At 43.9% G+C, this 15,320-nt stretch overlaps 1 protein-coding gene across 6 annotated transcripts in view; it reads left to right on the forward strand.

The window, feature by feature from the left end:
- STXBP4 (syntaxin binding protein 4) overlaps positions 1–15,320 on the forward strand; it is a 110,671-nt gene that overhangs the window by 24,505 nt on the left and 70,846 nt on the right. For all 6 annotated transcript variants that reach the window (XR_014176771.1, XM_081970412.1, XM_081970413.1 and 3 more), the window contains 4 exons: positions 6,005–6,137; positions 10,364–10,470; positions 11,489–11,669; positions 15,021–15,099. Coding sequence is in view for 5 of the 6 variants with exons in the window: in XM_081970412.1 (XP_081826538.1) it covers positions 6,005–6,137; positions 10,364–10,470; positions 11,489–11,669; positions 15,021–15,099 (500 nt within the window). In the remaining variant the exon portion in view is untranslated. The remainder of the gene's footprint in view (positions 1–6,004; positions 6,138–10,363; positions 10,471–11,488; positions 11,670–15,020; positions 15,100–15,320) is intronic.

The raw sequence follows: 15,320 nt of genomic DNA on the forward strand, positions 1-15,320 counted from the left end.
CCGCCGCTTTTTCGCCTTTCAGGCCAGAGGCTGAGGCTTGGGAAGCGTTTCTAGAGAGGTTTGACTGCTTCCTCATAGCCCATGACCTCATTAATCTCTCTCAGGAGAGAAAACGCGGCATCTTCCTAAATTATTGTGGCGCGGAGATGTTCGCCACTGCTAGGGCTCTCGCTGCCCCAGAACCAGCAAACTCGCTGCCGTGGGAAGACCTGATGGCTCGCCTCAAACATCACTACGAGCCCGCACCATCTCGTTTCGCCCGGCGACAGTACTTTCGACGGTGCATACAAAAAGACGGCCAAACCATTGCCCAGTACGTTGCTGCTCTGCGGGCTGAGGCGAGTCTGTGCGAGTTCAGCGATTTAGAAGAAGCGCTGCTGGAGCAGTTTATCTATGGCCTCCGCGACGTAAAATTACATCGCCGCATCCTCGCACGACCGGAACTAACACTAAAAATCGCGGTCGATGATGCCAGAGCCTATGAGATGGCTGACCAATCCACCCCGGATTTCAGCCACCTCAGCCAGCACCCTCATGCTGTTGGTGTACCGCCTTCTCCGTACTCGGCTTCCACCGCCTCCTACGCGCAATCCTCAGCATCTACCTTCCAGAATGAGGTCGATCAGGCCGTCGACCGCCTACAGTCACTCGCCACAAGAGACGGACCTCAGTGCCTGAGTTGTGGCGGCCGCCACCAACGATCTCAATGTCGGTTCCGTCAGTCGCTTTGCCACAACTGCGGCCGAAAAGGCCACCTGGCCGCCGTCTGCCGCTCCGTGCCTCCTGACAGACGATTCCCGCACCAACCTCCTCAAAATTCCCGTTCTCCAGCCAATTTACCTGGCCGTCGCCAAAATTCCCTCACCGTTGGCGACCCGGCCACTGCTTTTCCTGAATGGCTGGTGGACTCGGCCTCTTCCTCTGCGGAGGGCCGAGGTAAGCTGTACCTCCCAATAACCTTAGAGGGGGTAACCACTTCCATGGAGGTGGACACGGGCTCAGCTAAATCTATCATGTCTTGGGACACACTTCACAATTTACTACCTAAAATCCGGCGCTCAAGCCTATTTTCCCCAGACTGTCGACTACGAGACTATCAGGGAAACCCCATTGAATTGATGGGTTGGGGCAGATTTAATGTTAACTATGGTTCCCGCCACGCCAGGCTTCCGCTCCTCATAGTAAAAAACCCTCTATCCTCTTTGCTGGGCCTAGATTGGTTTAGGGCACTAGGGCTCTCTATAGCGGGGGTGCATTCCTTACTTCCCTCTCCTCTTCCCTCTTCTAATTCTCTCTCCGCTCTCCTAACTGAATTCGCTGACGTTTTCAGCCCCTCCCTGGGTTGCTATACAGGTTCCCCAATTTCCCTGAACCTCGACCCTACTATAGCCCCCATACGCTTGAAGGCTCGCCGTCTGCCGCTGGCTCTTAAAGCCAAGGTAGACGCGGAACTAGATAAACTTATCCGCCAAGGCATATTGGAACCCGTGGATTTTTCTCCATGGGAAACTCCAATAGTAGTTCCCCTTAAGTCCGACGGATCCGTGAGGATCTGCGCGGACTTTAAATCTACATTAAATAAAGCCCTGCAAGCGCACCCCTATCCTGTGCCCGTGGTGCAGCATGTTCTGCACACACTAGGCAACGGGCGCATTTTCGCTAAATTAGACCTCGCGCAGGCGTATCAGCAGCTGCCCGTTGACGAACCCACCGCGCTTGCGCAAACCATAGTAACCCACCGCGGGGCTTTCAAATGTCGGAGGCTGCAATTCGGAGTCAGCGTGGCCCCGGGAATTTTCCAAGGATTAATGGAGCGCCTACTCCATGCCATTCCCGGGGTCACCCCGTACTTCGATGATGTCTTAATTGCAGCTCCCGACACTGCGAGCCTCGTGCAGACGCTGCGCACTGTCCTACAGCGTTTCCGTGCTGCGGGACTACACTTAAAGCCCGAAAAATGCCAACTGGGGGTCTCTGCTGTAACCTTCCTAGGTTACCGCATCGATGCCGCGGGCATCCACCCCGATCCACAAAAACTTAACGCCATCCTAGCTGCCCCCCCACCCCAATCTAAAGCAGAGCTACAAGCTTTCCTGGGGCTTCTTAATTTTTATGCTTCTTTCATTCCCCACAAAGCTTCCCTGGCCGAGCCCCTTCACCGTCTCCTGGACACCAAAGTCCCTTGGAGCTGGAGCAGCCGCGAAGCGCAAGCGCTCGCGGCTGTCAAGCAATCCCTCACTACTCCTCCAGTCCTCGCCCAGTATGACGAGTCCCTTCCACTGACTTTAGTTTGTGACGCCTCTCCTTTTGGGGTGGGCGCTGTTCTTAGCCATTCCTTTCCTGATGGCTCGGAGCGGCCCATAGCGTTTTACTCCCGCACCTTATCAAGGTCTGAGCGCAATTACAGCCAGCTTGATAAGGAGGCGCTGGCTGCCGTTGCGGGAGTAAAGCGCTTCCATCACTACCTATACGGTCGTCACTTCTCCCTCATTACTGATCACAAGCCCCTTCTGGGTATCATTGCCGGGGATCGATCCACTCCTCCCATCCTCTCCCCGCGCATGTTACGGTGGCTTGAATTCCTCTCTGCCTATTCCTATAATCTTGCCTATCGCCCTGGCGGTCATATAGCCCACGCAGACGCTTTAAGCCGCTGCCCCTTGCCACTGCCCATTAGTGACCCGGCTCCTACGGTTCAGGTCTCCCTAATCGGTGACTTGTCCCTTCCTATGTCCGTCTCGGACATAGCTGCGGCGTCTGCAACCGATCCTGTCATTATCCGAGTTATGGCCGCCGTAACTCGAGGATGGGCGGCTTACTCTACGGACCCCCTCCTCTTGCCTTTTTTCCGCCGCCGCTGCGAGCTTTCAGTGATGCAGGATTGCCTCCTCTGGGGCTCCCGCGTCGTTATTCCCTCTTCCTTGCGCGCCTCTGTGCTGTCTCGCCTCCATGACGGCCACCCAGGCATTGTCCGAATGAAGGCCCTTGGCCGCGGATATGTCTGGTGGCCGTCTATGGATGCGGACATCTCTTCCTACGTTCAAGGTTGTTCTGCCTGCCAGCGAGTGCAGGCTGCCCCCCCCACCGCACCTCCCCGCGAGTGGGAACAACCTTTCGGCCCATGGAGTCGACTGCACGTCGACTTCATGGGTCCCCTTGATGGCCATTCCTTCCTAGTCGTGGTAGATGCATGGTCCAAATGGGTTGAGCTATTCCCCATGACCTCTACCACCTCCGCGGCCACTATCCGCGTTCTCAATTCACTTTTTACAACCCATGGGCTGCCCGATGTTATCGTTTCCGATAACGGGCCCCAATTCGCCTCCTCCGAATTCTTATCCTTTCTCACCTCCCTGGGCATCCGCCATGCCCCAATTTCACCATATCACCCGGCCAGCAATGGCCTGGCGGAACGTGCGGTCCGTTCTGCAAAAGATGCCTTTGCCCGTATGGCAGCACTACCCTGGCCTGACCGCATTCACACGTACCTCCGTACCCAACACACCACCCCTTGTTCCTCTACGGGCAAAGCCCCCTCCGAGCTACTCATGGGTCGTCGCCTCAGGTCTACTTTAGACCGCCTGCATCCTCTCTGTTCTTCCCCCCCCTTTCACCCTTCCACCTCCCCGAGATCCTTTCTAGTGGGGGAGGAAATTTTCGCCCGGAATTATGCGGGGGAACCCAAATGGGTGCCTGGAAAGATCTCAGATGTAACAGGGCCCTGCTCTTACAGGGTCCTCCTCAACGATGGGAGATCTTGGAGGCGCCATGTAGACCTGTTGCGGCGACGACCGGCAGAAGTTCCCGGAATTGCAGCCAGCGGACAGAAACAGCCAGGCCCTAACAACGCCGCCTGCCGGCCCAACCGTACAAAAAACTCTAGCTCCGAGCAGTCACAGGTTGCCCCCGGTGCGTTTGGTTCCTTACCTGTTCTGACGCATCCATCTCCTAGGGTTGGGCCTGTCGCGGCCGCTCCTCCAGAGCCTCGTCACACGGGCGGGGCCGACACTCCTTCCTCCTCGAACGCCACACCAACTATGCCAAGGCGTTCCCAGCGCGTGCGCAGACGACCAAGATATTTGGAAGATTACGCATGCGCAATCCGGGGGAAAGGGGTGTTGAGTACTGAGGAGCCTGGCCAGCAGAGGGCGTTCGGAGGAAGCCCTCTGATTGGCCAAGGCGCGCGCTCCAGCCGGCGGGAGAATTCAAGGTTTCCTATTGGTTCTACCGGCTGACAGCTGTAAGTATAAATAGCTGTCAGCCGGCTCGCGTTTTGTCCGTTGTCAGTTAGCCTGTTCCTTAATAAACCTACGTTGAACTGACCGCTGCCTCAGTCTCCTCACTACGAATTTAACAGTTAAGTTTAAAATTTTGTATCCCTGCTCCTTTTCCTTAGGTTCCTGGGTCCAAACCTTATTTTATTTTACTGTCTGTCAAGTTTCATTATGCTTATATTATGGACCACAGGTTATTTTCCGGATGTCTTTAGTATGCTATCATTGACTTTACAGAGAAACAGATAAACTGCCTGTTTTCCTAGATTTTGGCTCACCATTAAACTTCAAATTCAATGCAGATTTATAAAGCTCAGCTTTTAGGCTTATAGAAGAAAGGAAGATAGCAGTGACAAAAACACTTCCATGTTTTTGCCAAGATAACTCTCGAACTTATTATGAGTCAAACCAAACTGAAAAGTTTAACTTGACATATGTTTAATTTGCATATTATTACAGTATGAATATAGATAGATGTTGATCAATTAATCCCCATTTTCAAAGTTTGCAAAGCGCTCTGCAAGCAGAACTCTCTGGTTATTCCCCCCCCCCCCTCAATACATTAAGATAATGATCTTTTCTATCAGTCTGGTTCAGAGTTGGTGCCAGAAATATACAAAATGCCTGTTTTCCCTGGTCTTAGCTCCTCATTAAACTTCCAAGTTCTATACAGATTGATAAAGCTCAGCTTTTAGATGTGTAGACATCGGCATTGCCCCAGGGCATCTGCTGCCTGAGGTGAAAAATAAAATGCTGGTTTGCCTGATTCCACATGAGGTGTCCCTAAGGCCAGGCATTGAGTCCTGGCAGATGGCAGTGTTGTTAGACGGGGTAGGACAGACCAAGTAATTTTGCCAGGCAACCTCACGTTCGTCTGCTCATCTAAGAGAGATTCCTTACAGTCTAACGGAGCCTAGAGACAGGTTGCATTCTGGCATGGGTTTGGTTTATACAATTGCCTTGTCTGAAACAGCATATTATAATGGAGAGGAGGCAGTTCCAGATAAATGTCTTTTATTTGCTACTTTATTTTTGGTTCCGAGCATTTTTAATGTTTTTTAACCCTCAAATTCCATGAAGCAAATCAAAGAGAGAGAGAGAAATTCTTCCAGATATAGCAAGCTGTGGGGCCTATCCTATTTCTCTGAAAATAAGACCTCCCTGGATAATAAGCCCAATCGGGCTTTTGAGCACATGCGCTAAAATAAGCCCTCCCCTAAAATATTTCAATACAGCAACAGCTATGAGGTGACCACGCTCGTCACCTCCTGCACCTCAAAAATAGTAAGACTTCCCTGAAAACAAGGCCAAGTGCTTATTTCAGGGGTCAAAAGAAAATAAGACCCTGCTTAAACTAAGTTTAATTTTTTTATTTAAATCAAGTACACGGTATATTCATTCATCACATTCCAAAGACATATAGTAAGGGATTCTTTCTTAGTCAACTGGGGGGGGGGGGAAATAGTCTTCACAGAAACAGAATTGTATACGAGGCCCCACGCCAAAGTTTCCATTTTGCACACGACTGCTTGATTCAACTTTCCTGTTCTTTTAGAGTGAGGTAGCGGGTGGAGGGGAATGGGATCTCCTGCTTAATATCCGTAAGCATAACAGGCATCAAAGCATGTCTGTGAGAAAACAAAAGATTTTGCTGCAAGGTGTTCTTCATATTTGTTCTGTTTCCCAGTCACTGACCTTTTAAAACTAACTTTGTTTCTTTTTGTCTCTAGTGACAGCATATTTCAAATTATCAGCGTTTCCAAGGAAACGGGTCTGGGCCTGCAGATTGTAGGAGGCATCGACAAGAATGAAGGGCCCTTGGTGTATATTCTGGCAGTTATTCCTGGAGGAGACTGTCATAAGGTAGAGAAGGCAGAGAAGAGTTGGGGAAGAGGGTTTCTATCTCTGCTTTTTCTCTTTGCAACCCAAGGTGGACGTGAGTGCCATTGATTGGCGTCTGCCTATATCTTAGAACTCTTTTTCAGAATTAAAATGAATGTCTAATTTAGAGAAGCAGCAAACGTCTTGCTACATCCCTCTGAATTTTGCCTTCTTCAAATAAAAATGGGCATAGCTTCATTCTCACTACCATATTCAACATTTTGATGACTGACAATGTCCTGTGGACACCTCTGATGTTAGATATTCAGATATTTGAGATACGTTTCAAAGCGGGGGTATAGACTGGTTTGATCCAGGAACTGCCTGGGATCAGTCAGCTGTCAGTACAGAGTCATCTTCTTCAATGCAGAGGTTTTACCAATGAAGTGCTGTTTGCTTTGATGCTTTCAGGTTTCTTTTTCCCATTGCACTTTGTGTTTTAAAGTTTCATGCAGCGCTTTGAAGAGAAATATTCTTAATCAGTGTTTTGAAATTCCCTAAACTTCGATATTGTGTGCACTGATTTCTCTGAGTCATCTGGATAACTTCCAAGCACCTGAAATGCCTCATTTAAATATGGCACAGGTGATAAAGCTAGGCTGATCTTGTCTGTACTTGAAAGCCAAGCAGGGTCAGGCCTGCTTAATTCTTGGATGAGAGATTGTCAAGTAATTAGATTATTAAGGGCTAGACCGGGGTGTTGAAAGACATCAAGGAAGAAAGCAGTGACAAAAGCACTTCCATGTTATTGCCAAGATAACTCATGAACTCATTCTGAGTCAAACCCAACTTAAGAGTTTCACTTGACATATGTTTAATTTACACATTATTACAGCAAGAATATAGACAGATGTTGATAAATTAATCCCCATTTTCAAAATTTGCAGATCTCTGCGAGCAGAACTCTCTGGATATTGTTGGGTTTTTTAATACTTTAAGAAAATAGTCTTTTCTATCAATCTGATTCAGAGTTGATGCCAGAATTGGGTAACCTGGTGCACTCCATATGTTTTGGGCTGCATTTCCTGTCACCTGTTTTCACGTGCCTTGTTGTCTGCAACTAGTAGATTTAATTTCTTACATTCAAATAGAGGATGTTCTATTTGCAGTCACTGCCACAAGATGTCACCGTTGTTGCTTGTATCATCACGCATTAGCACAGCCTTCCCCAACTTGGTGCATTCAGGATGTACCAGGATTGCAGTTCCCAGGCTAGTTGGAAATTCAGGAAGTTGCCGTCCCAACATATTGAGTGTTAGCAATAGAAAGCTAATCAGAAGGCATCTTAAAAGAACCATCAAATGCAAGTGCTCAATAATACTGTAGCTGAAGTTACCTTTAAGAAGGTGCAACCAATTAGCATCTTATGGACCATAGGAATACAGAATGTTATTAGGGGGGGGGATTAAAAAACACTAATGGTGGTTTATTGTAGACATTGATCTACATTCAAGAGGTACTTGCATTGTTTTCTGTAAACCTTTCTTTCATTCCAAATATTTCATACTGACAGTCCCACAACTCCTGTTATTCCTTTTTTTTTTACTCTTTGTGGGTATAATTTTCTTTATTTCTTTTGCAATGTCTTATTGCTGCCTGCACCACAACACAGACTCTTTTTAAGACAGAAACCCCAGACTATCAACATGGTACCTTGCTGACAATAAAGAATTCTTCTGGTACTACCCTGAGAAATATACAGCAGTAAATCAGCCTTCCTCGGTCTTCAAATCCCTGACTGAAGGCTGGTGAAAACTTCCTGAATTTATTGATATAAAAGTCAATCCATCATATTTATATCTTTCTAATCGAGTTGTTCACTGAAGTATGTCTGCGGTAGTCATTGACAACAGAGTTTTTATTCTCATCCCTTTGATAATAAATTAATCAAGTTCAGGGTTGGATTAACTAGTACAGAAATTCTCATAGGCTATCCGTGGCTTAATTCTATAACAAAATTAAACATCTGTAGTTTAATGTAAGCTAACCCCAGATCTCCCAGAGTTGTTATTTAGGCAAAAATAATAATAATAGCAACTCAGTTCCCCAAGAGATTGATATTAATTTTCTCTTCAAACGCCCCACCCACTTTTATGAAAAACCCCTTGGACATTATTTGTAGGCAGTCCCCAGCTATGCTGGATGGATTAGAAAGCATGGAGAAAGCCTACACAAAACATTATTCTGAGCTTTGGTGAGTTTGTAATCTCATTTTCTTTTCTAAAGGCATAAAGCAAGAAGCTGGTACCACTTCTATATCCTTACATATCCCACACCAGACGGAATCCAGTCTGTCAGGCTTCTTATTCAAGAGAGACTAACAGTATTTTGGATGTCTGGTATTACAGAGAATTATGCTTCCTTTTAATTCAGTAGACCAGGGGTGTCAAACTCAAGGCCCAGGGGCTGGATTCAGCTCATGGGGTGCTTAGATCTGGCCCACGGGACCACCCTGGAAACTGTGAAGGATCAGCCCATGGTGCCTCTGTCAGTGAAAACGGAGCTCATGAGTGCTGCATGTGGCCACTAGCAGAGAGTTGCAGGAGGTCATTACAGCCAAAAAATGGAGCTTGGAAAGCCCATTTTTGCTGGCAGAGCACTCGGGCCACCACAGACGCCCTCAACATGAGTGACGTCGAGCTGGGGATGCCCATCCTACCCCCCCCCCCCCAGGTCAAAGACAACCCTGATGCGGCCCTCAATGAAATTGAGTTTGACACCCCTGCAGTAGACAGAACAACTGACTCTAAAAGAACAAGACTTACTATGGAGTACATATTTTTTCAGAAACATATGCAATATGGTGAGATTTCTTTGAATATCCTTCCATGTGATGTAAGCATAGTGCCCTTCAATGCCAGGGAAAAATGAGAATTATTTTTTTCCATCTTCTCTTTGGGTGGAGAATATAGTTCAGATGAGAGTATATAGCAAGGAATATTTGTTCTTTTTTAGGATTAATTAAGCATATCCCAGAATTAATGCATTCAGATCAGTAAAATGGAGGATCTATTACATTCCTATAGGGGAAAATATAATTCTGTTATTCCCTTTTCCTGCATATGTTAGTTTATATATTGCAAAATAGCTACGTCTTCAGAGGGGACAATGGGCTTATTTGGATAATAAGTCCCAATTGCTCAGATGAAACAGGATATTAGTTTCATTATATGAATTGCTTTTTTAAAACATTTTTGCTACTTTACTTCCAGAGGGCATGTTATATTTAGTAGATTTTTATCCCACCTTTATTACTTTATAACGGGGGTCCCTGACCCCTGTGCTGTTGCCTTTTGGGAACTGGGCCACTGAAGCAGTAGGTGAGTGCACAAAACTTCATGTGAACATGTGGGGGATTTAGGTTGCGTACGCTAAACCTTCCCCCCACCGCAGAAGCTGCCAAAGCCGCTGCCATTAGTCCATGGAACCAAAAAGGTTGGGGACCCCTGCTTTATAAGTCAGCAGTCCCCAACCTTTATGGCTTGGTGGCCTAGCAGGGGGGAAGAGGAGAAGTGGCCCCTGAAAGTGGTTGGCCGATTTCTACATGCATGTGCACACCGGCTCATCAGTTGTGCAAGTCGAGATGTGCTCACACGTGTCAGCCCACCACTTATGTGAGTAGAACTGCATGCACACTCGCCAGCCCACCACTCACGTGGCCCAATCCCAAAATGGTTACGGCCTGGTAGTGGGCCGCAGCCCAGGGATTGGGGACCCCTGTTATAAGTAACTCAAAGTGGCAAACATACTCCTTCCTATCTCCTGTTTTCCCCACAACAACAAGCTGATGAAGTGGGATGGGGTGAGAGTTACCTTTAGCTTTCATGCCTAAAACAGAATTAGAACTCAGTCTCGGGATTTCCAGGCCAGCACCTTAACTGCTAACCAAACTGACTCACTCTCTTACATGATGGCTTGCTATTAAGTTCTCCATGCCACTGTTTATTGGGAAGACCTGCCCAGGGTGAACGAGTTAAAAGAGAATGCTTTGGGAATGTGAGCATGGGACAGAGAAAAAAAAGGAAAAACTGGCTGTTGAGGCAACATCCCTTGCATTTAGCAGCTCTTCCCTGCTCTTTCACTCTTCTTCAATCTGACTGGTAACTTGGTTTCCCTTCACAGTTAATAGATTTACAGAAGTTTTCATTAAGCTGTTTGAACTGATGGTAAAAATCGGCATGAAACCCTGTCCTCATTATTCTTGTTAGGATGGTCGATTGAGACCTGGTGACCAGCTTGTATCTGTTAATGGGGAATCATTGATTGGAATCACCTATGAAGAGGCAAGAAATCTAATCAACCAAACACAGCCGAGGTAACCATTTGTTATAAAACCAAGTATCCCAACATTCATTTTCAGATTATGTTTATGTATTTAACTCTCTTAAAATTGTCAAAAAGAGTTTTGGACACGTGCTTCTGAAAATGTGTGATAATTTTATAAGTAATCATGGGAAATTAAAGTATATGAATGGATTTCACTGGGGGCTTCATTGAATTGTGCAGAACATATTTTGTTCATACCGTGTTTCTCCAAAAATAAGACAGGGTCTTCTTTTGTTTTGTAACCCCCACCCCCCCCACCCCAAATAAGCACTTGCCCTTATTTTCGGGGAGGTCTTATTATTTTTGAGGTACAGGAGGCGGCAAGTGTGGTCACTTCATGGCTGCTGCTGTGTTGCAATATTTTCGGGGAGGGCTTATTTTGGGGGGAGGGCTTAGCGCATGTGCTCAAAAGCCTGATTGGGCTTATCATCCGGGGAGGTTAGCGTTAAGGTTTTCACAACTCAACTACAGGTAGTCCTTGATTTATGATCACAATGGAGCCCAGCATTTATGTTGCTAAGTGAGACATTTTAAGATGAGTTTTGCCCCATTTTACGACCTTGCCACATTTGTTAAGTTAATCACTGCAGTTGTTAAATTAGTAACATGGTTGTTAAGTGAATCTGGCTTCCCCATTGACTTTGCTTATCAGAAGGTCTCAAAACATGATCAAATGACCCTGGGACACTGCAACCGTCATAAATATAGTCAGTTGCCAAGCATATGAATTTTGATCATGTGACCATGAGAATGCTGCAGTAGTCATAAGTGTAAAAAAAGGCCATAAGTCATTTTTTTTCATTGCTGTTGTAATTTCGAACCATCATTAAACAAACTTCTAAATCAAGGATTACCTGTATTCACCTCTTACGTCAAAAGCCAGTAAAAACAGTATAATAAATTTTAATCTTACTGAATTTGTTCCCTGAATAGTAAGAAAGCAACAAAAAATCTTTATTACTTGGAAGGACTCAGCATATGATACCAGTTCTTTTTCATTCATTTAGTTCAAATGCCTCTTGGGAGATAACTTTCATTCGACATGATTCTGGTCCTGATGAAGTGGAAAATATGCATCCATTCTCCAATCTACTAAATTCAGAGAGATGTGGACTACAGAATGATCTACTCAGCCTCTGCCAAACATTGTCTTCTAATGAGAATGTTACTGCCGAGAAATCTGATATGGCAAGTTTAATTTGTCACACAAAAATTTGCTTTCCTTTAAAAATTGCTGTGCTTTGAGTGGAAGAATTTTACTGAAGCAGTACCTGGCTGATCTCAAAAACCTGAGCAGGGAGACTTACTTAGTACTTTGATGAGAAACCATTAGGAAAGAAAGCTGTAAACTAATCAAGGAACAATAATTTTAAAAATCTTGGAGAATAGCAGTGTCAAGCAATCTGCTCATCCATACCCATGGAGTCACCAGGAGTTGACCTCGTTTCGAAGAGAACTTTATGGTCTAATTTTGCAAAGTACATGACCACAATCAAATGTAATAAAAAAAATACATAAAATCAGATTTCTTGCAATGTTATTTATGCATTGACTATTTTTATAAATTTAGAAGTGACTATTGTTTTCTGTAAGGGCATACCCCAATATTTCCAAATATATAATAGTAGGTGAGCATTTATTTGCATAAGACAATTCCTCGGCAAGACTTTAAAGACAATTATTTTGGGCTTTCCGGGCGAGCACGTATGGGCACGAAGCTGCATTTGTACATGTGGCATGCATGTGCCAAACCTTCCCCTCCCCCTACCACCACTTGGGAACTGAGCCTTGCGAACAGTGGGCAATTTTGTTTTCAGTTATTTTAAAACTTATATGCCATTCGACTCCCAGTGATTTCTAATAGTTAATTTGGGGGGGGAGGGGAATCAATGAAGACCTAAGAAAAGAAGGTGAGATTACTAATTGCAAGGTAACTAAGTTTGGACTCCCTGTAAACTTTTATCAATGAGGCATAACTATTACATGAGAAGCAGTTTGCAAACATTCACTGTTTATTGATTATCTGTCTACTTTCCAGCACTTTTAAGGCAATTTGTAGTTTAAAATTATGCATGCTAATATAATAATGCATACTTTCTGCAAAGAAGAAACAAAAACAGAAATTAAGTAATCAAAGAGAAAATAAACTAATTAAGAGCAAGCTCTTCATGCTCATTATTGCCAGCTGAATAGGACTGGGTGTCATGTTTAGTTTCATCCGATTGCTACTTCTGTTGTACTCTTTTTTTTTTTATGCATAAAGCATTCAATGTAAAGAAATTCTATACATGGCCATTGCTATTGCTGAGGAGAGTATGACTATCAAATGCCTAAAGAGCTAGGCAAATTACACATCTTTAACTTAAAACATCTAGTTATCTGCTAATTAATACTATCGCAAATAATTTTTTTGAACTCCTGGCTTGTACATGGCACACCTCAAAGAAATAACTTGTTCTAGTTGGCTTGGCTCTCTCCAATCTTATGTCCTCTGTATATGCTGCCTTTCAGCTCCCAGCAGGCATGGTTTTTATCATATTTCTTGGATATTACGTAGGCTATAAATTTAACATATCACAGGGCACCAGGCTGGATGAACAATGCAGCAGCCTGAATTTTTCTGCACAAAGTGGGTTCATATTCACCCACTTTAATTTGCTTTATGAAAAGAAGTAAATCTCTAAAAAACATCGCTCGCTCTTTTGAGGAAAAAATCATTTTCATTTATTCTTTTAGCTATAGGAAGCAGCCTTATTCTGAGAAGATTATTAGTATTCAAAATAATTGATTGTCTATATTCGCTGTTAAATTAGATAGCACTTCTCCCAGACAGATGTTTAATGCAGAAGAAATATTTTTTAAATAGCCTAAGGGGGAGTATATGTCCTAGGAGATATGGGCTGGTTTCTCCATTATCGGCATACTTCCTTTATGGAGAAGCCTATCTATGAATAGAACATGATTGCATCGAAGAAGAAAAAAAAAGCAGCACACAAAGCATGCTTCTCTTTGAAATAGACACTCAACTAAAAGCATGCTGCATTTCTCAGAAATTTCAATATACAGAATAATGTAGTTATAAAGAGTCTTTTCAAGACCAGATTCCCATAGAAAACAAACCTTTTTTTAGATGATAATGCAGTTGTATCAACTATAAAATCAGAGGTGGGTTGCTAATTCTTTTACTACCGGTTCGGGCTGTTCCCGTGCTCACTCACGCCCACATGCGACGCTTCTGTGCATGCGCCAAAGCATTCGGGCGGGTGGCCGGAACCTCCCGCCGCTGCTACTACCGGTTCGGCCAATCCGGGCCGAACCAGCAGCAACCCACCTCTGTATAAGATTCATGTGACTGCTTCAAAAACAGTTCCTACATCTGTGTAGATGCATAGCGGTTTTGCTTCATGATTTTGCCCAGACCTAGAGAATAATATTTTGTTCCACTGAGTGATTGAGTTTGATTTTGTGTTTCTTTTTGGTACTGACTGAGAAGGGACTTGCCCTAGATTAGACTATTAGAATCCAATATCCAGCCCTGTTTAATTGTTGGAATCTACACACATGATTGTACATTAAATAAATGTACAATCATATACATAAACCCCACCACCAGAGGAGAGACCAGAAGTAGGGAGTGCAGCGGATGTTCTACAGATTTTTAAAGCTGTATTTGAGAAATTTTGCCTTCAATGTTTCTAAAGCACCAGCATGCAGTTTTAATAAAAAATTATATAAGTAATGTAGAACATGGTGGTGTTTATTTTTAATGGTATTCATTATTTCTAGCTTGTTAAGAAATTTCATGAAACAATGAAATCCTCAGTGCTACAAGTTTACTTAGAAATGCCTTCATCTGGCAAGTTGTAGATTACTTAATGCACATTAAATATGTATGCACATATTTACAAGAGGGGCAAAGAATTATACTCAGTGCTGTTTTGGATCACTGATAGTCAAAATGATCATTTAGGCATTCTCCACGTGAAACAATCAAGGGAAAAATAACTAGTTCAATTCGAAAAGCAGTGGAAGAATCAGTATCAAACAGTAAATTGACTGAAAATGTTTTTCAACATAGGGTTGATGGGTTTTTTAACTAGGATCCCTCAGTGAAGAACTACCATGTCACAAATCCTGAGATACTTCTGCTTGCTCCTATGTCTAATGCAGCACTCCCCTCTTTCTTATGGCTTTTGATTTGATTGACTTGGTTATCATTGATTGACACAGACTTCTGATAAAGTTGTTTTTTGTTACGCTATACTTACTTTGCTAATCCTGTTTGAGAGGGGAAAATCAATACTATCGAAAGATAGTACGGATTCTACGGACTAAGATTACTATGGTAAAAGTATTATTTCGCATACCTTAATAGTTGTTATAATAAACTTGTTGGGTGTTTGGCAAAATGTAAGCACATTTTTTTCTCCATAATAGACTAATAATTTGGTTAATAAAAACTTGACATCAGTATTTAGCCTGGGACCTAACCTACTTTAATAAATAGTACTTCCTAATTTTTATGTTTTTCTTTCACAGATGAAAACTGAATTCAAGAAAGGAGAGCAATTTTGTGCATTTTCTACAGACAACAGTTTCATTGGTGTATCAGCTGGGGGTAAATACTTACGCGTTTGTTCACCCTCTCTTTGTTGTTACTACTTTTCACATGAGTAATATGTAATTTGTTTCCTTTTCTTTAAAAAAACAGTATGTGGGCCTTTTCTTTGACAATGTGAATGAAAAACTGAAATGAATGAATTGTTGAGGTATCTTTTTCAGTGACAACTAAATAAAAGCTGATTGTCCTTGTTTGTAACATTTGCTTGTATAGTATGA

This window comes from Natrix helvetica (assembly GCF_964273705.1).
Source record: "Natrix helvetica genome assembly, chromosome: 1".
Lineage (NCBI taxonomy): Eukaryota > Metazoa > Chordata > Lepidosauria > Squamata > Natricidae > Natrix > Natrix helvetica.